General features: G+C 40.8%; 1 protein-coding gene across 2 annotated transcripts in view; it reads left to right on the top strand.

Moving 5' to 3' along the window:
• The window catches only part of PRELID2 (PRELI domain containing 2), a 64405-nt gene that overhangs the window by 21741 nt on the left and 18182 nt on the right, over positions 1–24482 (top strand). For both annotated transcript variants that reach the window (XM_081826908.1, XM_081826907.1), the window contains one exon: positions 12977–13082. In XM_081826908.1, coding sequence (XP_081683034.1) covers positions 12977–13082 — 106 coding nt within the window. The remainder of the gene's footprint in view (positions 1–12976; positions 13083–24482) is intronic.

Below are 24482 nucleotides of genomic sequence, written 5' to 3' on the forward strand. Positions count from 1 at the left end.
CGGCTCAGTTCAGAGATAGACTCCAAAAGGGTTCCTTAGGATCTGACTAAACCTTGATCTGTGTTTTTTACCTAGATCCAACTTTGGCTCACCACTGATGTCTCTGCACTGTGGCACCTTCTTGGGCAAGAGTTACGTTATAATTTCACATTCTCTCAAGCATACCAGCTCTGAGGCTGTAAGCTCCTCAATTAGACAATCATGGTTTCTGCTTTCTGAAATCTTACATTCCAAGATAAATTTATTAATTTCTTACTATTTTGTGTTTGGTCCTATTTTTCCCAGGATCCTGGGATCATGACCTGAGCCGGAGGCAGACGTTTAACTGACTGAGCCACCCAGGCGCCCCTGGTTCTTTTCCTTAAAATAGATTTTTACTGTACTATGTAGGCATGTAATTGACACAACTTTGATTTGGCTTTAATGATGGATATTTAGTTTATCCAAGCAATTCTAAAAAGATAAGTATTTTCTTGGGCTTTGCTCTTTCACCGTAACTGTATGGATTTTGTGGTCAGTAGGAACTTTTCTGTTATCTTGAAGCAAGGTTTTAGTTATCACCATCAGTGGAGACTTCACTCTATTCATGATGTTGCCGAGCTGGGTTTCTTTTGCATTAGGTTAACAAGATCATTCTCCCATGCTCAGTGTTGAGTATCTTAGTGGCCCGTGTCTTTACCCATCCATGTGGACCAGCTTTTGCTTATTCATTGATGCTTATAAACCTTATTTCTGAGATTTAAAATGTGCAGCCTAGTGGAGTGCAGGTTAATAACCTTGGATGTATTGACCTAACATTTATAAAGTATCAAATAAATTTCCCTGGAATGTAGTGAAAGAAACAAAAGCCAAAATCAAACTTTACACCCAGATTAAATTAATGGGATGAGCAGCTGTTTTTAGTTCAATAAATTTTCATTATAATGAAGTTACATGTATGAATATTCTTCATTCTAATAAGATGTACAGCATTTTTTTTAATTTTTCAATTTCTGGATTAAAACATCCCATGCCTTGAGTCTTCATCTGGTGAATCACAAATATTAAAATATGCATGTTTCGAGGGGCTGATGGTTGGGCATTTTTTTGGTTTGTGTATCCATTTTCTCCTTGCTTTGAAGTCTTTTTTTTTTTTTTTTCTTAAGTAGCAAATTTGACAGTTTGGTGACTTCCTTGTGTTGGGCACCAGCCTTTTTGGTTGACTTTCAAACTTGCTGTCACTGGAATATTAAAATATTCTGGCTTTGTTAATTTTACTTAGGAATTATTTCTAAGTCCCATGTAAGGGGCTTGAGGGTGTAGTTATCAAATAGCCCAGGTAAATACCACTGTATTCATCCCAAAACATGATACCCTGTACTTATATTCAACCTTAATTTCCAGGGCACCAGTGGGTGATCAGACAATTAGCAGAATGCATTGCCAATTGCAGAAAACTGAGCAACAAGGTCTTTTCTGTGTAAATAGGATATCTGGGCAGGAGTCTTATTTTTGGTGCCATAGGACTGCCCTCCAAAAGATAATCATTTGCTTTTTATGTTTGTGTTCATATAATCAGAGTCTTCTCTGTTTTCCCATCCTGCTGTATCCTCAGTACGTAGCACAGTGCTCAGATGCTTACAGAGGGTGCTCTGTGCTGTTTGTTGACCGAATGGCAGATCGTGCTTCTTATGGGCTGAAATGGGGACGAGGGAAGTGAAAAGGGGTGGAATTGGCAGAAGGGGCAAATGCAAACTGGGAAAGTCCAAGATGATTTGGTAGGAAATTCAACGTAGAGGAAATCTTGAAATCACCAGTAATACGGAGACCTTGCTCCTGGTTTTTGCTGCTGGGTCACTTATATATGGTTTGACTCTGGGAAAAGGCTAGAAGCTGGCCTGAACTCCTGCATAAAGTAATGTGAAGATTTCCTAAGATAATAAATGGGAATGCTCTATACTTGGAGAGGATAAGGCACCACACGCATGGAAGTTGTTGGAACTAATGGTGAATAAATGCTGTTTTCACTTTAGTGGAGTAAGCTGTTTTATTGAAAATCGTGGTGATAATTGAACTGGAAACAGGATGTTTAGTTAGGGGAGCATTCTGTGCCGTATACAAGCATTAACTTTTGAAATATCTTGGTCAATGCCTGTTGACCTTTTGTTTTCATCTTCCTTGCCCTTTGGTTTGGGTTGTGTATTAGCGCAGGATTCAGGGGCAAGGTTAAACAGGGAGATTTGTTGTGTTGGCTCTAGTTTTGTAGGCCTGGGTTGGCTCTTGGGATTCTTCAGGTGAATCTGTTGAGCACATAGATTTGGGAGCCCCTGATATCTAGTCTGTATCCTGTGGTCCCAGTGGTGAGCAAACATACTGCTGGCTCTTCTTTGAAACTCCTTTTTTCGCCAAGTTCCTGTTAATCTCATAAAGCGCGACCAGTATGATAATCTGGCTCTTCAAGCAAACAGTAAACACTTTTTGGCAGAAGCACTCTCCTGAAAAGTTTAACAGAATTCAGTTGAGGGCCCTCTTGAATTTATGTAAGAAAGGAATTTTCAGTGGAAGTAAGGGAGGAAGAAGGGAGACTTCAGTGAGTCTGACTAGTGTCAAAATTGTGGTGCAGTCTCTGATGGATCAGAGATGCTGGTTAAACTTTTTTTTTTTGGTTAGCTTCTTACATCTGTAGTAAGTAAGTATGTTGAGTATTAAAAACTATAATACTTTATCACCATGCATTGATATCATGCAGAACAACCTGACGGTCTTAAGACAACAGACCAGGAATCTGATGCCCATCTGCCTCATTTAAGGATCTGCCGTCTACATCAGGTTGAGAATTGACACCTGGGAGCTTAGGTGTCGTCTTTCCAAGCAAGGATGATATTGGAAATAAGCAAAGAGATGGAAAGTAAAAAAGCCAGGTGGAGTTGAGTTTCCTGGTCTACATTTACACCTTCATTTTGGGATAGTTCCTGTGCTGGAGGTGGAGACAGCCCCATTTCATATGTCTGACCTCAGGAGGGCTGGAGCATTGAGAGACGTGAGGTGGTAATTCCTGCCTTGTTCTTGATTCTCCCCTCTGCTCTGGGATGACTCCACAGCCTTCTGTCTGAAGATCGGAAAACCTGACACTTACGTAGTTCTAGTTTGGATGAATCTTACTCCAAATATCCTTTGTTATCATATGTTCAAATAATCTTTCCTCTTTTTTTTCCTACAAGTATTGCCTATTCACCGTAGGACAGTTACAATATGCATATAAGAAAAAAACAGAGTATGTTCATGCCCTCTTCAGGTATGTGCTCTTCCTAGCCAGTGGCCCCAAAGGGAACCCATATTCTGACCTCCATCCTTCTAGATTAATTTTACCGATTGTGGATCTTCGTGTGGAACGGAATCAGCATATGCACTCTGCTATATCCATTTTCTTTTGTTAAATATTGTGTCTGGAGCCTCATTTGGGTATATCCGTGCTTGTTGCAGTGCTGTGTAGCATTCCATCCTAGGAGCATCCTGTAGTTGCTACAATTTATTTACTCATTCTGCAGAAAAATTGTTTTTACAAACATGGACTCATACTGTATATGCAGTTCTGACTTTTACATTAATTTAACATTACATTTGGGACTGTCTTTCCTTATTAAATATGTCATTTTAAAATGATTTTCTATGGCTGTTTAGATGTATTCATTGGATAAAATTATTCTAGTGTGTTTTATTAAATGTCCGTAGTGGGCATTTGCATTATTTCTCATTATTGGCTCTTCTAAATAATGGTGTGATGAATGTCTTTATAGACTGCTCTAAGCCCTCAACTAAGATTATTTGCTTAGGACACATTTTTAGAAGTAGATATATGAGTCTAAGGGTTTGCATGTGTTTGAGGCTCTTACTAGGTTGGGTATTGCTAAACTGGAGCATGCATTTCTTTTTTTTTAAATTTTTTTTATTTTTTAAAGATTTTATTTATTTTTTAGAGAGCGAGCGAGAGAGAAACAGCATGAGAGGGGAGAGGGTCAGAGGGAGAAGCAGGCTCCCCGCCGAGCCGGGAGCCCGATGTGGGACTTGATCCCAGGACCCTGGGATCATGACCTGAGCCGAAGGCAGACGCCTAACCATCTGAGCCACCCAGGCGCCCTGGAGCACGCATTTCTATGCATCTCAGAAAACTCCCCGAGGGCATGGCGGTTGGCAGTGTTGTATAGACCTACGTTGGAAATGGGATGAAGAGCAGCTACATAATTTGCAGAGCCCAGTGCAAAATGAAAATACAAAGTCCCTTGTTCAGGTGGTTGAGAATTTGAGGAACAGGGACATCAGATCATTTAACCAGGTGTGTCGTAAACTGTGGTGGCATGTCCTTGAAGCCAGCGCCAAATGGGATGTGTGCCCTGGCGGACCCCATACCCCAAGGCAGGACCCTGAATGGACCAGTTCACAAGCTGTTGTAGATTTTGAAACTTTGCCCACCACTCAGGATGTCAATAAAGCTTGCCCTAAATAGACATTTTTTCTAGGTAGTAGGATTGGGGGAAGGGATATGGGATCAGAGGTTAACTGTGTGGATTTAAATAGTAGCCCTGTCACTTAATTTTGTGAGACCTTAGCAAATTTGCCTCTTTGAACCTCAGTTTTTTAATCTGTAAAATGGGGTTAATATTACTTCATAAGATTGTTGTGAGAATTAAATGTGTGTATACAAAGGACTTAACACAATACCATGGTAGGCTATCTGGGGTACCTGGGTGGCTCAGTTGGTTAAGCATCTCACCGTTGATCTCAGCTCAGGTCTTGATCTCAGGGTCGTGAGTTCAAGCCCTGTGATGGGTTCCACACTGGGTGTGGAGCCTACTTAAAAAAAGTGTTATCTATTGTACTTGATTATCAGTTCTTTTTTTTTTCAAAGATTTTATTTATTCATGAGAGACAGAGAGAGAGGCAGAGGCAGAGGGAGAAGTAGACTCCCCGCTGAGCAGGGAGCCCGATGCGGGTCTTGATCCCAGGACCCTGGGATCATGACCTGAGCCAAAGGCAGTTGCTTAACTGACTGAGCCACCCAGGCACCCTGATTATCAGTTCGTAAGCACCATGTTTTAAGAGACTGAGCCACCTTGGCCTGTAATATGTACCTGCGCTAGGCTGTTGGGCTCCTGAGATTCCCCCACTTGATAATTCCTTAGCATTACGGAATTCCCTGCTGCAGCTCACTATTAATAATTTAGGACTTGTTAGAGGAGAGCAGCTCAGAGGGGGAGGGCCCCAGCAGTGGGGGCTAGAGAAGCTAGTGGGATGTTTTGTTTTCCATGGCTGTCGTGCAGAGTGTGCGAGTGCAATGTATGATAGCAGGGTGAGGAGGAGCCTGGTGAGATGGGAGGGCTCTGGAGCTCCCAGGGCTTTGAATGCCAGGACAGGTGGGGAGGGTTTCATTGCCAAGTGGTTTAGGTTGGTTGAGGGTCACCTAGAATTTACTGAGGTACAAAGGTTTGGGAGTTGATGAGAGTTGGATTTGTGCTATGAGCATTTAACTTCTCAGACACAGTGTTTGTTTTTGTGTAAATGGTAATCCTAATGGTGGGGGTAGTAGATGGCATTATTATTAGTGGTAGTAATAGAAGTAGGTTAGTATTATTAACTGTATTGAATGCTTACCCGTATTACCTTGAGTACTTTTATACATACTATCTTATTCACCTTTGGAACAACCTGTGTGATAGGTATTATTAATCCTTTTTGACTGAGAAGACTGAACCTCACACAGCATTAGGTACTTGCCTGTGTTGGCAGGTCTCCACTCTGTGTTAGAGATTGAGATGTGAATCCAAGAACTACACCCTTAATCTGTGTTCTCTTTCTCTCTCCCTATGTGTGTGTGTGTGTGTTTGTGTGTGTGTGTGTGTGTGTATGTGTGTTAAGGCTAAGACTGCTTAGCACTTACTGAGAACTCTGTCAGTTGGATTGGTTCTCTGAGGAAGCATTATGAAGTGAATGGGTTTGGTAAGATGGCGTGGGTGAGACCACGTATTCTGGTGTGCTGGAATCACGTAGGAGCCCGGCAGTCTCTGCAGCACTGTTAGACCCCGGGACCGGGAGCGGGCAGTCTGACCTGCAGACCCTGCCTTTCTTTTGGGCTATCCCTCTGTGTGGTTACAGGAGAATGCCAGGATCACCATGATTAGAACTGAGATGTCATCCCAACAGGAATATCTGTGGAAACTTTTTCCCCCCTCAAAGACACTTTAATTAAATTCCCATCATGAAAACAATTAGGCAAGATTTGCCATACCTAACCAGTCAATAATTCAAGGACAGGATCTCATTAAGAGCTTTTGCTTTCCCGGAAACTGCCGTTTTGAGGATTCAGACCTAGTGGCTGCGTGCTCTGGGAATTAATTTATCCATATTCCCCTGAGCTTTTTTATTTTCCCAAATCCAGAAGGAAACACATTTTTAAATGACCTAAAAGCAGGAGACTGATTGTATAAACTGGCATTCACTTTCACAAAGATGTTCCTAGGTTTGAGGTGTGCATTCTCTGTCCCAATTCCATTGTGTTCTGTGTTGAATGATGCCTGCCTGGGGACAGAGCAAGAGATGTGACTCTGATACAGGCACCACCATGTGTGAGCCTCCTCTTCTATCATCATTTTCCAGACACTCTGGTGCCTTATCTTTGAGCCAAGTGGACGCTGCCCCCTACTGACCTTAGCAGGTAGAAATCTCGAGATACTTAGTTCAACTGCCCTGACAAAAGTATTGAGATGTACTATAAATTCTCTCATTCTTTTGCTTCCTTCTCTTCATGCTTTTGTTCCTAATGCATTATTGATTTGTCTACCATGTGCTAGCCATTGCAATTGGCATTGAAGCAGTAAAGAAAAAAACCCTACAGGTACAACAATTTAGAAAAACATTTGACATCATCTACTGATGTTGAAACTGCACGTGTCCTGTGACCCAGACATTCAACTAATCTATATGTTAGAGACACTTTTGGACCTACGTCCCTGGATACATTATAATATGTTCATCTTCACTAGAATGGATAAATAATTTGGAGTATTTTCAAACAATGGAACACTATGAGCCAGTGAAAACGAATGGACAAGTTACATGCAGCAATATGGACGAATCTCAACTGAGCATTCAGGGTTTATTCTCTGCGACTTTGTAAGCAGTCTATGACAAGATCAGCAGGTGCTTAGGAAACTGACTTCGGGCAGCATGGATTATAGAGGACACACGCTGCAGACCAGGATCCCACTGAGAGGCAGCTGTGGTCCTAGAAAGGGAAAATTGCTATGCTAACTCCAAGCAGTGGCCGTAGCAGTGGCAGGGAAGAGAATGACATGGGCTGTGGAGGGGCTGTTAGAAGTAAAATAAACACTGTCTGGTGACTGATTGAATGTTTGGGTTGATTAGGAAGGGAATAATAGAACATGTTGCTGAGGTCTCTAATATCATAGACTAGGAGGATGGCTGTGTCATTAACTGACATAGGAGCAGGGCTGGGGTTTTGAAGCAGTAGATAACGAATCTACATCCACCAAACTATATGACCCTGGGCAAGTTATTTAACTTCTTTTTACCACCATTTCCTCATGTGTAAAAGAGAGAAAATGTGTTAAGAGTAACAACCTCAGAAGATAATACAGTGTCTGATACATAATACACACTGTTGCTACAGAGTTTTTGAAGAGTAAAAGTGACCCTGGGTATGTAACATCATAAATGTGATCAGTCCTTCCTTTAGGCTTCACAGAGATAAAAGGTAGATGTAGGAAAACTCAAATCATCTTTATGTCTCTTGAGTGAAACATCAAACACTTCAAGCTTGAGGGTAGTAGAAAGTCTTAGGACAAAAGGCACAAAAAACGGAGGTTACATAGTGTGGGGAAAGGAAAGCCAAGAGTTGATTTAATGAGATTTTAAGTGAATGGTAAGTCAGAGTTAGCATGTACCTTTACTGAGAATGGTTCTTGGGAGCACAGAGCCTTTTGAAGAGTAACTTTTTATTTATATAGAAATGATCCTTAGGTCCTTATTGTTATTAGTTTTGGTGATTACCAAGTAATACATATTATAGAAAATCAGTAAAAGGCAGAAGATGAAAAAATAACACCTATAATTCTAACATCCAGAGATTCTTTTCATATTGCAGCTCTGTCCATTCATCTTTCCATCCATCAGTCCATCTTTTCTTTCTTGCTTCTTTTTTTTAAGAGCTGAAATTAAACTGTATATTGTTATGTAACCTGCTACGTTTTGCGAAGGAACTTAAAGAAGGGTTATCTAGCATGAGGGATTTAGGTTGGCTATGTGTAGTAAGAAGAAAATGTCTGATGTGCTTTGTCAATGAATTATTGAGGGAAAGTGCAACATTTTCTTCTCTAGCAGTCTTAAAATATACTAGGATAAATTCATTTCAATGATGGTGAGGGTATGACCCCACTTTACTGCCCTGTTATTCTCTGATATGTGGGCAAGCCATGAGAGTGCTTTCCTGAGCACTTACGTCTCCTAAAAGTAGCAGAAAGAAATATTGGTTAGAATATGATGTGATAGAGACTTTTATTAATCCCTCACCTACACTTGCGTTGAGGACTGAAGAGTTTATCTCTCCCAAGAGTGTAAGACTGCTCAACTTTTCATTTTTAAATATTAAAATCATTGTAAAATTCTACTCTGACTAATCTGGAATAAAGACAGGAAAGATTAGTGTCACTTTACATGAACAAATCATTTTAAATAGGCTTAAATCTAAGAGGTAGAAGCTGCTTTGCCTAGACTGACTATTTGCTTAGACTATTTATGTCAGATTGGCTAGGATAACTCTGCGTGTGTGTGTGTGTGTGAGAGAGAGAGAGAGAGAGAGAGAGAGGCTTCCTTTTATGGAATGCATGATTGGCGTATAGAGGCTACTGCTACTAGAGAATTAGAAGGTCTAATAAGAGTTATGATAACTATTTTTTACCAGAATCACAGCTTTTTGGATCTATATTTTTCTCAGAGTATTTTTCTTAGTGTGAGCAAGTGTGCTCATATATAGATATATAGATATATAGATATAGATATAGATATGCACACACACGTCCAAATACACATACAGGAGACATGGCTCCCATCTCTTTTCCATAGAGATAGAAGATAGAAGAGAGTAGAGGAAATACTTCCTTTGTTGAATATTTTTGGTTGTAAAGAAATGTAATATTAATGTATTTATTCATATAACAAATGCTTACTGAACTCACTGAGTGTGGGTACTTTGTTGCAAATGGGGGATAAGAGATGGTCTAAAAACATTAAAGAGTGGCACTGAGCTATTTAGTCAGTGGTGCACATGTAACTGTTCATCTCTACCTGTTACTTGGTGGCCTCAGAGGGGGAGTCCTTTGCTGCCTGCAGGATAAAGTCTAAACTCCTCAGCATGAGAAGACCATTTGCAATCTGGTCTCCCTTTGTCCTTAAGCGTCCTCTCCTAATATCTCCTGTGCCCACCTTATGCTCTGGTCATTCCTATGAACAGAATTTATTTATTTATTTATTTATTTATTTTTTTTTGAGAGAGAGAGAATGAGAGAGAGCATGAGAGGGAGGAGGGTCAGAGGGAGAAGCAGACTCCCTGCCGAGCAGGGAGCCCGATGCGGGACTCGATCCCGGGACTCCAGGATCATGACCCGAGCCGAAGGCAGTCGCTTAACCAACTGAGCCACCCAGGCGCCCCTATGAACAGAATTTATTAAGCTCCTTACTAAGTACTGGGTATTTTCAGATAACTTGTGGCTTCTCAGACATTCTCTGTTTCTTCATGTTCTCTTGCTTGGGGCCTTGTGGTTTTCCTTATTGGAATGCCCTGGCTCTATTAGCCGGCGTGACACTCAACCACTTGCCTATTTGTCCTTCCCACTAGTCATTGGGATCCTGGAGGGCAGAGACTTTCTCCTCTGTGGATCTCTAGCCCTGAGTAAGGCACTTAGTGTACAGTAGCTGGTTAGCGTGTGGAACACGTGAATTAACAAGACAAGTTTAAATGTAATCCAAATTTATCCCTCATTTTTTATCTGGGAAAGTCTTAATTTCTCCTTTATTTTTGAAGGATAGTTTTGTCAAATAGGTATTCTTGGTTTGTAGTGTTTAGTGTTTTTTTTTTTCTTTGAATATTTGAATATATTATTCTACTCTGGCCTATGAGGTTTCTCTGAAAATCATTGGACCTCCCTTGTATGCGATAAATTGCTTTTTTCTTGCTGCTTTCAAGATTCTTGCTTGATGGTTTGATTATAATGTGTCTTGATGTAGGTCTCTTTAGATTTATCATTTTTGGTATTCATTGAGCTTCTTGAATTTGGATGTCCATTTACTTTCTCAGATTTGGCAAGTTTTTAGCCATTATTTCTTCAAATAGGCTATGCCCCTTTCTCTCCTTTGCTTCTGGCACTCCCATAATGTGTACAATTGATCCATTTGGTGACGTCCCTTAAGTCCCTTAGGCTGTCTCACTTTCTTTTTTCTTTTTGCTCCTCTTAACTCTGTAATTTCACATGATTTGTGTTCAAGTTTGCTGATTCTTCTGCTTGTTTAAGTTTGCTGTTGAATCCCTCTAGGACATTTTTCAATTCAATTGTTGTATACTTCACCTTCTGATTTTTTTTTTTATAGTTACTATTTGTTGATATTCTCATTTTGTTCATGCATCATTTTCCTGATTTTGTTTCATTGTCTCTCTGTTTTCTTTTTTAGTTTACTGGAGTTTTTAAAAAATTTTTATTTATTTATTAGACAGAGAGAGAGAACACAAGCAGGGGGAGCAGCAGGCAAAAGGAGAGGGAGAAGCAGACTCCCCACTGAACAGAGAGCCTGATGCAGGGCTTGATCCCAGGACCCTGGGTTCACGACCTGAGCCTAAGGCAGATGCTTAACCAACTGAGCCTCTCAGGCACCCCTTTACTGAGCACTTTTAAGATGATCATTTTGAATTATTTGTCAGATAAGTCATAGATCTCTATTTCTTTAGGCTTGGTTTCCAGAGATTTATTTTGCTCCTTTGGGTGAGCCATGTTTCTTTGTACACTTCATGATCTTTTGTTGAAACTCAAGCCTTTGAAAAAAACAGCCACCTCCCCCAGTCTTAATGGACTGGTTTCATGCAGAGGAAGACCTTTACTAATCAGCCTGGGTAGAGATTCTGGGGTTCTTTCAAACCTTTTCTGGCGATGATTCTTCTGTAGGTTTGTGTGTGAAATTTTCTAGTTAAAGAGGTCTGCCCCTGTTCTCAAGTTGCCATGATCTCTTGGGCAGCCCCCTTGTAAAGCCAGAATATTGGATATTCCATTCTTCTCTTTGCCTCCTGGGGGAGAAGCTAGAAGTGGGGAGTTTTTCCCCAATTGCACTGAGCTTTGCTCGGTGGATGGGAGCTAAGATGGGTAAATGCAGCAAACTTTCTTTCCCACTTTGATGTGGCTTCTCTTGACTTTGGACTCACCTGGGGTGCTGCAAACTCTTAACTGGTTTCTGGAGTTCCCCCAAAGGCAAGTTGGTCCATGTACTGTTAACTTGGAATCCCCATGGGAGAGTGAGGATCTGGAGGTTTCTATTCTGCCATCTTTCGACTTTACTCTCAAGTGTTATCTAATCCGGGATGCCTGGGTGGCTCAGTCGGTTGTGCGTCTGCCTTCAGCTCAGGTCATAATCCCAGGGTCCTGGGCTCGAGTCCTGCATTGGGCTCCTTGCTCGGTGGGGAGCCTCCTTCTCCCTCTCCCTCTGCTGCTCCCCCTGCTTGTGCTCTCTCTCTCTCTGACAAATAAATAAAATCCTTAAAAAAAAAAGTGTTATCTAATCCATTTTATGAAATGGAGATAATTAATATTGGTAGAACTTTATTTTTTTTTAAAGATTTTATTTATTTATTTGAGAGAGAGAGTACGAGCAGGGGTGGGGCAGAGGGAGAAGCAGGCTCCCCGCTGAGCAGGGAACCTGATGTGGGGCTGAATCCCCAGACTCCAGGAACATGATCTGAGCTGAAGGCAGATGCTTAACTGACTGAACCACCCAGGCGCCCCTCTTGGTAGAACTTTAAATAGCATAGTGGCACATCTAATCTCACCACCCTCTCCAGTCAAAGATTAAAGAAGTCATCCCAGGCTTCTGGCTTTCCAGTCTGTCTCTACTGCCTGTCTCTCTGTGGTAATAATGGCTAACATTTAATGAATGCTCATTGTTTCTCAAGAATAGTTCATGTTCCCATTATGTGTATTAACTGATTTACTTCTCACAGTAGTTGTGAAAGGATGATACTATGATTATTCTCATTTTGCCCATGAGGAAACTGATGGCTTAGTAATCTAACCAAAGTTATACATCTGATAATTATCTCAGAGTCAATTTTAAGAAGCCATTTTGCTGCATGAAATGAGTATATATATATATGTTTTATTTTAATTGGAATCAGTTAAGTTTATTTTATTGTGGGTCAAGTAGAACAACACTTTAAAGAGAGAGTACAGACCTCTTGACTGTCACACTTTTATCATGGAATTATGTCTTAGGTGTGACTAGAAATCCTTTATTCTGCAGTTGCTATAATTAGACTAATACAGCTATATATTTTCTTTTTTCCCTGAGTTTTATTGAGCTATAACTGACATATAGTGTAAGTTTAAAGTATACAACATAATTTTATATATGTTTGTATTACAAAATGATTACTGTAATAAGGTTAGTTAACACATCCATCACCTCTCATAGTTAAAAATATTTGTGTGATGAGAACTTTTAAAATTTACTCTTTAACAACGTAATCTGAATAAAATAATTGTATATATAAATTCTAAGTCTCTTTTTAACAAAACTTTTGTTGTAATAGGCAGTTATTGCGTTGTTATGGACATTGCTTTGTGTTGATCGTAAGTGGTAACTATGCTGTTGGAAATCTGTAGTTAAATATCCAAACGTAGAATGACATCAAGTTGCATTTTTTTGTTTTTTGTTTTTTTTTTTACAGGACAGAGTTCATTCAGAGAGGCAGGATTTCAATCACAGGGGCTGGCTTTCTCAACTACATTTTGGAAACTTTTGCCAGCACGTTCTTAAGACAGGGTGCCCAGAAGGTAAGCTTGTTTCTGCTTTGAACCAACATTCATTTTAAGAAACCATGGAGGTTCCCATTGGGTTATTGAATAAGGCTCATGAGCAGACATCATGAAAAAAAATACAGTTAATAAGCAAAAATAAATAGATGCAAAAATAATTGTTTGCTAATTATTACATACATTTAAATCAAAGTAAAACTTAAGTACCATTTGTGACCCATTAAATTAAAAAAATGACAGTGAAGAATATGTAATAATATGGGAAATTCTTAGAGTCTAAGTAAGAGATATAATCAGAATGAATAATTATATTTTCAGTATATACAGAATGATGACAACTATTTCCTAAAAAAAAGATAATAGCTAATATTTATTGAGCACTTACTTGTACCACTCAATGTAAAAAGAATTTTTTATTTATCATCTCATTTAATCCTCAAACCTTTGAAGTAACTATTTTTATGAGCTCCTGGTGGTCAATTCTTAACGGTTTTCAACCTCCATACTTGTGGGAGCTCAGGCTTCCATGAAGGTGTTTCAGAGGCCACATTACGGTTCTAAGGTCTGTACCCTGTTTTAAGTAGTACTATTCTATTTTTACATCTGTCTTTATGTAGAGCTATATATGTGCTATTTTCTTGCCTTCATAGCATTATTTTCAAAACTTCTTTAGGGTAAAGTCTGTTCCTTTTGCATGATTATATACTTATTACAGGTGTTTTGCAGTATTGGCAAATTCATTTTTATTAACTTGCTTTATTTATAATATTTTACTTTTTAATTATTGTTATTATTAATTGTGATGAGGAGCATAATCACTTACTTCCACGATTTACTCAGGACTAATGCTATGCATATGTTACCTTGTTTTGTTTTGTAGAATACTAGGTTTAATGGCTATTAATTGTGGAACAATAGGTTTAATAGTAGGTTTAATGGCTGGTCTGAAGGAATATTGTTATGACCCCAGAGATTTTCTGGGTAACGAACCTTTGTTCTCCCTTTGCAGATCTAGGTTCAGGAATGAACCTGGACCACGATGTGTTAGTCTGGGAGGCTGAGGGTGATGAGTGTTTGATCCTGTACCATACTCCATAAACATACTGTCAGGGTTAATGTGTTCCTGGCCTAGAGGTGCATAGATCGGCCCAGCCTGTTTAAGCTGGGTGTGAAGTGGGTAGCTGAGCTTCTGGAAGGTCTGATGTGACCTCTACACAGACATGACTGCAGGTTGTTCTGCTCTATTGCAAAGTATGCATGTGTAAAAACTCAAATGTTCTGTAAAACTGATGGGGCTAAAAGTAATGGGGCTGATGAGAAGAATAATTTCATTGCTATATCCCTGAGAGAGTTTTCTTGTACATTCTTTTAATCAAGATCGACAAGCTTTTTCAAACTTTTTCATATTTTAGATGGTAAATATGTTAGGCTTTGTGGGCCAAAAGGCAAACTGGAGATATTATGTTGGTACTTTATAACAAGAGAGAAACAACTTTCCATAAATTTTGTATTGACAAAATTAAAATATAATAATAATTGAATTTTATTTGTAGTATAGTTCTTCTAATCAGAAAAATGGGATTCTGTTTTGTGGGGGAACGTAACAGTTAGCTAAATTGTGACTCAAAGTTAGTGTTCCCTACCATCAGTTGCAAATATTCGTTTGTAAAAACCATTCTTATCTTGTGGACCATACAAACACAGGTGGTGGACTGGATTTGGCCTGTGGGCTACGTAGTTTGCCAACCCCCGCTTTAGATACATGAATATTCTTTTTTAAAATCTCTTATTTTATTTTTTTAAAGATTTTATTTATTTGAGAGAGAGAATGAGAGAGAGAGAGAGCACAAGAGGGGGGAGCGAGAGAGGGAGAAGCAGACTCCCCGCCGAGCAGGAAGCCCCATGCAGGACTCGATCCCGGGACTCCAGGATCATGACCTGAGCCGACGGCAGTCTCACTCAACCAACTGAGCCACCCAGGCGCCCCTAGATACATGAATATTCTTTGATTAATTCAGGTGGGTGTATATTTGACCTGTCCATCAATCTGAACCTATCAATGACTTTTAACCATACACAGGTATGTATATTCTGATCCTGTGAGATACATAAAGTAGACACTCTTAGTCCCATTGTATTAATGAGAAATGTCTTGAAGGAGTAAGTGCATCTGATATGTGGGTGGCTGCTAGCCTGCCTTCCTTTTTCTGACACATACATGCTGAGCATGTGCTTTGTGTTAGGCACTGTGTTAAGCATAGGGTAGATGGATTTACTCAAGGTCATGGGACTAGCAGAGTGGAGTCTGGACTCACATCCCCATCTTTTACAACGAGTCTTACTCTGTGCCCCTTTACTGGCAAGTTATGTTCTGATAAATGAAGCAGCATGTTTGCCTCCTTAGCACCATGCTGTGTATTAGATGCATTTATGTTGTGGTCTTACTCCTTCTGTAGTTATTACGACTCTTTGGTTGCAAGTAACAGAAACTACTTTAGGCTAGCTCACTATAAGGGTACAAGGGTGGTGAGGCGGGCAGCCTTCAGAATGGTCTGCCCTGGGACGGAGAGCTGCCAAGAACCCATAGTATTCCTTCTTTAGCACTTGTCTGTAAGAGTATGCATCTGTTTTATTCTCTTTCTCTGCTCCACAGACTGTAGAATATGATGTGGGCCTCCATAGTTCAGGTGTGTATGTTATATAGAGTCCTGGCCAACAAAGAGGCTGTCTGCTTATTTCATTGATTTCCAAATTCTTTGGGAGGGACTCTTGTCCTTCCATGGGTCAAGCATGGCCAGGTGGGTGGAAATCAAGTTTTACGAATAAGGCTCAACTTGGGCTGTGAGTTTGTGGGTCAGGGTCGGGATGTCACGTCCCAGGGAAAGGGGTGGTGGGATGTGCCAATATTCCCAAAGGCTTCTGGCATGGTCTCACAGTAGATTCTGTGTTCTTGATGGCAGAGAGGGGGTTTTATATTTTTATTATTTTATTTTTTTTTAAGATTTTATTTATTTATTTGACAGAGAGAGACAGCGAGAGAGGGAACACAAGCAGGGGGAGCGGGAGAGGGAGAAGCAGGCTCCCCGAGGAGCAGGGAGCCTGATGCGGGGCTCGATCCTGGTACCCTGGGATCATGACCTGAGCTGAAGGCAGACGCTTAACGACTGAGCCATCCAGGCACCCCGAGAGGGGGTTTTATTAATCTTAATCCCAATTCCCCTCAACCCAGAGTAGCTTGGGCAGTGCTCCTACATTTATGTGGAAATGAGTAGAAAGGAGATAGAATGCACAGCTACATCTCAGTTGGTTTCTGATGAATATGATCTGGAAATCATCAAGTGACTTCAAATTTTTCTAAAGTGAGGAACCCAACTAATTCCTCTTTTTTTCTCACTTCTGCTCAGAAGTAAGAATATGCTTTTCTTGCTAGGTTTTGCCTTTTCTGACTTTCCTCTTTTTTTTTTTTTTTCCAGAGGCTTAGTTTAATGAGTTAGCTTTTCAATTTTAGGAGCCACTTGTGCTAAATTGTCTTTTACCTTTTATCCAAGTGCTGATGTTTTCCGGTATCAGCCTGACTTCGTGATAAACCTTCACAGCTGAGCCTGCATAAATGGCTTTTGTGGAAGTTACCGTGAGAGTGTTTTAGGTGACTTTATTTTCACTTTAGGACTTTATCCTTGAGGCTGTTTAGTGATGGTGAAGATGGGATCTGATATCTATTTTTATCCAGAGAAAGCACGATGAGGCTCTCACAAAGTTTGTATCTTTGTGTTTGTCAGTTAGAAGCTGGCCCTGGATGCGGGCCCCCAAGGTGAGGTCACTTGTGTTTCTGTGCTTCCAGAGGTTGTGCAACTGCTTTTCTCTCCTCCCTTTACCACTCGAAGGTGACTTGCAGTTCGGGGGCCTTTCTGACACAAATGCTGACTTTTCATATATCACTTGGATCTCACTTTCGTCTTAGAATGGAAGTATGTGGGCAGGTGAATGGGGATTGCCCTCTGGTAGCCAAATCAACAACTATGGTTTGTTTTTTTTTTAATTATGTTATGTTAATCACCATACAACTATGTTTTTGAAATAGAAGCTGTTCTAACTTCTAGCCCACTAAAGCCCCTTGTTTTTGTAATGTGGCACAAATAACTTTATCCCTCTGGATCCTAAATTTAATTGTCTACAAGGTGGGAATTTAATTTTTTTTTTTAAAGATTTCATTTATTTATTTGAGACAGTGAGCGAGAGAGCAGGAACAGGAACAGAGGGAGAGAGAGAAGCAGACACCCCGCTGAGCAGGGAGCCCGACTTGGGGCTCCATCCTGGGACTCCCAAGATCAGGACCTGAGCCAAAGGCAGACGCTTAACCGACTGAGCCACCCAGGCGCCCCACGAGGTGGGAATTTTAATGCAGTCCCACAAATAGGTGTGAAAACTATATTGAAAGTTTTCAGTAGATTGAAAAACACAGGTTAAATACACAGAAGGTGTTCTTCCTGTTTTCAAGAATTAAAAAAAAATCTAACTCACATGCTTCTTTTTCATACTTTCTTTTTATGGTTACATGTTTGTTTGTTTCTCTTCAAACTCATCTGAACACACAGTAGATTTTCAACTCAGAAGTTTAGTTCCACAAACACTATATGCCAGGCACTGGGTAGGATGCTGGAGACGCAAGTAGGAAGGAGAATTCACAAGAGGGGAATCTGTGCCTTCTACAGCTTTATTTCACAAGTATCTAAGAGCTTGGAGTGGAAAGCTTGACAGGCAGTGAATAAACATCTGCTGATAATGAGAATTTATTGAGCCCCACTTGGTGTCTGGTGCTTAGCACTGTGGTCAGTGCTGAGAAGAATATTAAAATAACAACTGTACTTATAAGAGGTTACTAGATGCCAAGCACATTACCTAAATTACTTTTCTTCCTTTTTTTAAAGGTTTATTTACTTATTTGAGAGAGAGAAGGAGAGAGAGAAAATGAGGGGGCAGAGGGAGTGAGAGAACCGAAGCAGACTGCCTGCTGAGCCCGATGCGCGGCTCCATCCCAGGACGCTGAGATCATGACCTGAACCAAAGTCAAGAGTCAGACTTTTTTTTTTTTTTTTTTAAGATTTTATTTATTTATTTGACAGAGAGAGACATAGTGAGAGCAGGAACACAAGCAGGGGGAGTGGGAGAGGGAGAAGCAGGATTCCTGCGGAGCAGGGAGCCCGATGTGGGACTCGATCCCAGGACCCTGGGATCATGACCTGAGCCGAAGGCAGACGCTTAACGACTGAGCCACCCAGGCGCCCAAGAGTCAGACATTTTAACCAACTGAGACACCCAGGGCCCCCCCCCCCTCCAATTACTTTTCTAAACAACTCTGTGACATAGGAACTCTTATTCCTATATTATGCATCGGGAACCTGAGGTCCCAAGCGATAAAGCAGTTTTCTCAAGGTCACAGAATTAGTGAGTGGTGAACTTGGGATTTGAACCCTAACGTCACTGGCTCCAGCGTGTACTGTTAATGAGTATACCCACTGCCACATCCACGTGCTCTGCACTCAAGCCCCCGCATGTGCGGCAGCAGACGTGGTGTGCTTGCGAGAGCCAGAGCAAGGGGATATGGTATTTACAGTAAGGACGGAGGAATGCAGAAGCAAGGAATTCAGTTGCAATGGAAGAACTTGGACTGGACAAGGGGAATGAGGGCTATGATACTGGTTTTGAATGGCTAGAGAGCATCCTCCCTTCTGGTCCGAGCCCCTCCCCGCCCCCCAACTCGTTTTATCCAGACTCTACCTGACCTAAATTCCAGAGTGCCAGGCAGGTTGAGGGTATGTTCAGCTGTTAATGTTATATACTTTTTTTCTGCTTTCCTCTGGACCATGGGTTTGTTTTTGTGCTGTCTTGAAAATATCTTTATATTACAAAAGAAAATTTCAGTGGCATTTTTCACAGAAATAGAATAAACAGTCCTAAAATCTGTATGGAAGCAGAGAAGACCTCAAATAGCCAAAGCAATCTTAAGAAGCTGGAGGCATTGTGCTCCCTGAGGTCAAACTATATTACAAAGTTGTAGTCATCAAACCATTATGGTATTGCCTAAAAACAGACACGTAGATCAAAGGGACAGGATAGAGAGCCCAGAAATCAACCATTCTTATTCAGTCAATTAATTTATAATGGAGTAACCATGAATATACAGTAGGGAAAGGACAGTCTCTTCAACAAATAGTACTAGGAAAACTGGACAGCTACATGCGAAAGAATGAAACTGAACCACTTTCTTATACCGTACACAAAAAACAAGAGCAAAAACCCTAAACAAATGTTAAAAAAAATGGGCAGAGGAACCAAATAGACATTTTTCCAAAGAATGCATACAGATGGCTAACAGGTACATGAAAAAATGTTGAATATCACAAATCATCAGGGAAATGCAAATCGAAATCACAATGAGATACCACCTCACACCTGTCAGAATGACTGGTATCAATAAACAAGAAATAATCAGTGTTGGTGGTGGGAGAAAAGAGAACCCTCGAGCACTGCTGGTAGGAATGTAAGTTGATGCAGCCACTGTGGAAAACAGTATGGAGGTTCCTCAAAAAATTAAAAATAGATATCCTATGATCTAGCAATTCCACTTCTGGGTATTTATCCAAAGGAAATGAGAACACTAACTCAAAAGATATATATACCCCCGTGTAAATAATGAATTATTTACATTAGCCAAGATACAGAAACAACCTAAATATCACTGATGGATGAGTGGATAAAGAAGATGTGGGACATACACACACACACACAGGAATATTATTTAACCCTAAAAAAGAACGAAATCTTGCCATTTGCAACAACATGGATAGGACCTTGAGGGTATTATGCTAAATAAATAAGTCAGAAATACAGATACCATATAATCCCACTGATTGGTGGAATATAAAACAAAAGCAAAAACCAAGTTCATAGATACAGAGAACAAATTAGTGGTTGCCAGGGGTGGTTATAAAATAAATACGATGGGGTGTAGAGTACAACACAGTGACTATGGTTAATAATACTGTATTGCATATTGGCACGTCGCTAATAGAGTAAGTAAATCTTAAAAACTCTCATCATAAAAATGAATTCTGTAATTATGTATGGTGATGAACACTAACTAGACTTACTGTGGTGATCATTTCACAGTACATACAAATATTGAATCATTATGTGGTACACCTGAGACTAGTATAATGTTGTATGCCAATTATACCTCAAGAAGAAAACATACCTGTGAAGGTGATGTTGGGAATGGTGTGGTTTGGTGACATACGAGACAAGACAGAAAATGTCATCCATCAGTTGGAAAGTTCAGGGAATCATGGATCCTGAGCTGCTGATCAAATCCAGATTCAAGCACTGCACACAGACTTTCTGGCTCTGACTCCTGGGGACGCAACAGAGGACAAGCTGTTGAGTACATGCGATGATCTGAAGTTTGGGAAGTGGAGTGTTAGAGAAGAGGAAGCATGAGTTTTCCAGATGTTACTTGACTTGCTAGAATCATAAATCAAGAAGTAGAGGAAGACCTACAGTAAAGATTGCCTGATTCCTCCCACTCTATTAAAAACTATAGTAAAGATTTTTTATTGTGATAATGTTACGTAAAATTTTCCAGTTTGACTATTTTTAAATGCAATCTGCTGTGCATTAAGTACATTCAGTGTTGTGTAACTATCAGCAGCATCGAAATCCAGAACTTCTTCATCTTCCTAATAATAACTCGGTTAGCCATTAAATATTAACTCCCCATTCCTCTCTCCTCCCAGCTCCTGGCAACCACCATTTTATTTTTTGTCTCTGTGAATTTGACTTCTTGAGGTACTTCATGTAAGTGGAATCATACAATATTTGTGCTTTTTGTATCTGGCTTATTTCATTTAGCTTAGTGTTTTCCAGGTTTATCAACGTCATAGTGTGTGTCAGTATTTCTTTTTAAGGCTGAGTTGGTATTGCATTATGTATTTGTACCACATATTATTTGTTTATTCATCCGTCAGTGGACACTTGGGTTTCTTCCACCTTTTGGCTATTGTGAATAATGCAGCCATGAATATGGGTCTCTAAATACCTGTTCAAGTCTTTGCTCTCAATTCTTTTTCTGGATTTTGTGGTAATTCTGTTTTAATTTTTGAGGAACTGCTTAAAAGTTTGTTTTTGAGATAGCTAGCTCTCTTTGTCCATGGCAGCAATGGACTGTACCATTGCTGTGTATTTTTCTCAAGTCCGTCCAGAAGAGTGGTGCTAAATAGACTCTACTCTTGGCTGGTGACACCAGCAAGTGTGGCATATGGTGCTCTCCTCAGTCTGAGAGGCATTCAGTTGTCTCTTGACTCCGCCATAGTCTCTGTCTCTCTGTCGTAATTTCAGGTTCTCGTGGACAGTTTTGATCCATGATAGGTTGGAAGTGTTGAAAAGTGCCATAGACAAGTAGCACACTGGATACCACTTAAGTACATATTTTAACTTGCCTTGAGGTAAGCAAGCACGTTCAAAAAATAGATGAAGAAAACAGAGAGAAGGACCTGACAGAAAATAGGGACTGAGGGAAGTCTGAGACACATGAAAGGCTTCATACACATTTCTGCAGCCTAGGGGAATGGCCAACAGCTGTGAAGCAGGGCTGGGTTGAGCCCAGGCCAGTCAAGTCCCACCTCAGGGATCCTGGGAGAAGGACACAGCAGAGAGATGGGGCTATTCCCTGGGCACGTGTAGCTCTGCAGGTGCTCTCCAGTTATGGGAAGGTAGGCCTTGGGTCTTGGTTTTCAGCCTTTTCTTCATTAGCACCCACCCATACCCAGTGAACCTTTTTAGACTTTTTTTTTTTCTATTTGTCCCCCTCCCCATGAACTATTAATACCATGGAGATACTGATTATCTGTTTATACACTTATATTATGCCTTTGCTTTATACATAAAAAGTATAAAATATTTTTCACTCCCCAAAATAAATTGTCACCTTGTGTTGATGTGGTTCCCACTGAGAAAGTATGCTTCATACCACACTGGTTGTAACTGTCTCCATCTCCCCCAAATTCAGTCACCAGTCCCCTGGCCCCCGACCCCCAAAATTCCAAACCAAAATCAAAAGAAGTTTTTGGTGGACTCCCACGTGGTTCTTGCAGATTTCCCCGTATTACTCTTCTGGGAGAGGCTTAGGAGATAATATGGGTAATAACACTCTTGTCATGCAAGTGTTCTTTTTTAGCCCTGTTGTCTCTGTGCTTGGAGACACTGCAAATGCTGTGGAAATGCAGAGCTCTCGTGATGCACTGGCGTAGAGGTTTTTTTTTTTCCCCCTTAAGTTTGTGAAATACATTTTCAGTGTGTAATAAAATAATTTGTTATCCTAGCCACTCTCCTGGCAAGGCCCCATTATTCGTCCCCTCATTATTCTTGTGTTGATCAGGAGGCTGAAGCAGAGCGAGGCTGAATTCAACAGCATGTGAAATATTTGTCACCGAAACAATGTGGGCAAGTCAGACAGTTTGAACATCACTTTAAAGAAGGTCTGGCCTACACACGCCACAGCTAAAGATATCTGAACATGCTGTTTCCTTAGGGTGTTTATAAAAATCCATTTTAATAGTGGAATATAATTCTCTGAGACAGAAGGTACTATTCTTGGGTATATACCAGTATATATAAATGTGTGTGTATGTGTGTATGTACACACACACTGTACACAACACACACACACACACATGCACACATACACTGAGACACTGTCTTTGTAGTAGTCCAAACGGGCATTTGAAAAACCTGGCTGCTATTTGGTCTCATCATCTTTGTAAACTGTATTAGTCATCTGTGACTGTATAACACATTATCCCGGCACTCCACAGCTTACAACAGCACACGTTTATTGTCTCTCAGTTTCTGTGGGTCAGGAGTCCGGGCATGGCTTAGTTGGGTCTTCTGCTTCAGGGTTTTAGATATAATCAAGGTGTTGGCTGGGGCTGTGATCTCATTGGAAGGCTCTATGGGGAAGATTCAGTTCCAGATGCATTCACATGGTTGCTGGTAGGATTCTACCAGCCTCCCTTGGTTCCTTGCCATACGGGGCCCTCATGACATGGCAGCAAGCAAGAGAGGAGGCAGGAGATGGCTAGCAAGGCAGAAGCCATAGTTTTTGTTACCTAATCATACAAGTGACATCCATTTCGTTTTTTGTACTGTGTTCATGAGATGTAGCCCACCCTCAAGGGAAGGGGATTACACAGGGCATAAACCAAGAGGCAGGAATCACTAGGAGCAGCGTCAGTACTGCTCACCTACTGACCTCAGCTGATTGGTATGCCAAGTTGCATGCACAACTGTTAAATTCTTTTTGACATATATTGGGAATTGGTAATAATTAGAAGTTGGTAAGGGTCAGCTGCACCCTCAAAACCTTACTACCAGCTTATAAAAAAGTTCTGCAACATGTACATTTTGTTAACCCTTTGTTTAGAAGTAGGCACAAAATAGTTGACCTGTTTCATCAGTTTGATTAAATCTCTGTCCTTTTGGGTGCTCTGACCATGAGTCGCATCAGCAGCTAACTCACTGAAAGCAGAGCTGACACTATTCCAAAGGCAGGATTCAGCTGTTTTAAAGATCGCATCAGGCAGCCAAATCTTCTGATCCAGTGGGTGGTCATAGGACCATCTAGGCATAAACTTTGGGTGCCATCCCTAAAGCTGGCTGGCATAGGGCTTGCTGGATAGAATCTTAGACCTTCGTTGTACAAGGATGGGTGTATCTCTGGAAATTTGAGCTGACCCCTGTATCTTAAGTTCCCCTAATTAAATTAACGAGAGTCCATGTGGCACATTCGCTAGGAAGTCACTAACTTTACCAGTGGAAATTCACAAATTTTTTTTTTTAAGATTTTATTTATTTATCGAGAGAGAGAATGAGAGAGAGAGAGAGCATGAGAGGGGGAGGGTCAGAGGGAGAAGCAGACTCCCCGCCGAGCAGGGAGCCCGATGCGGGACTCGATCCCGGGACTCCAGGATCATGACCTGAGCCGAAGGCAGTCGCCCAACTGACTGAGCCACCCAGGCGCCCGGAAATTCACAATTTTAACATTCCTTATTCCAATTATCAAAGCCCCTGCTGTTCGTTTTCAAGGACAAAGGTAACTGAAGTTTCTGGAGAGTAGGTTTGCTGATTAGCCTGCTCATAGCCCAACCTGTAGAGCCTGAAGCCTGCATGGGGACAACCGACTGTCCCTGGTGTACGATATGAACTAACACAGGCACCATAATAGGATACTGAATGTGCTGACGTATTTTTAGGCAAATTGTAGATGTCCTAATAATCATGTACCAGATTTCAATTCCTGAACCTAGGATATTCTGCCTTTAGAAAGATTATTTAGCGGGCACCTGGGTGGCTCAGTCGTTAAGC

Source organism: Leptonychotes weddellii, chromosome 7 (assembly GCF_054177405.1).
Source record: "Leptonychotes weddellii isolate Sample4059 chromosome 7, ASM5417740v2, whole genome shotgun sequence".
Taxonomy (NCBI): Eukaryota; Metazoa; Chordata; class Mammalia; order Carnivora; family Phocidae; genus Leptonychotes; species Leptonychotes weddellii.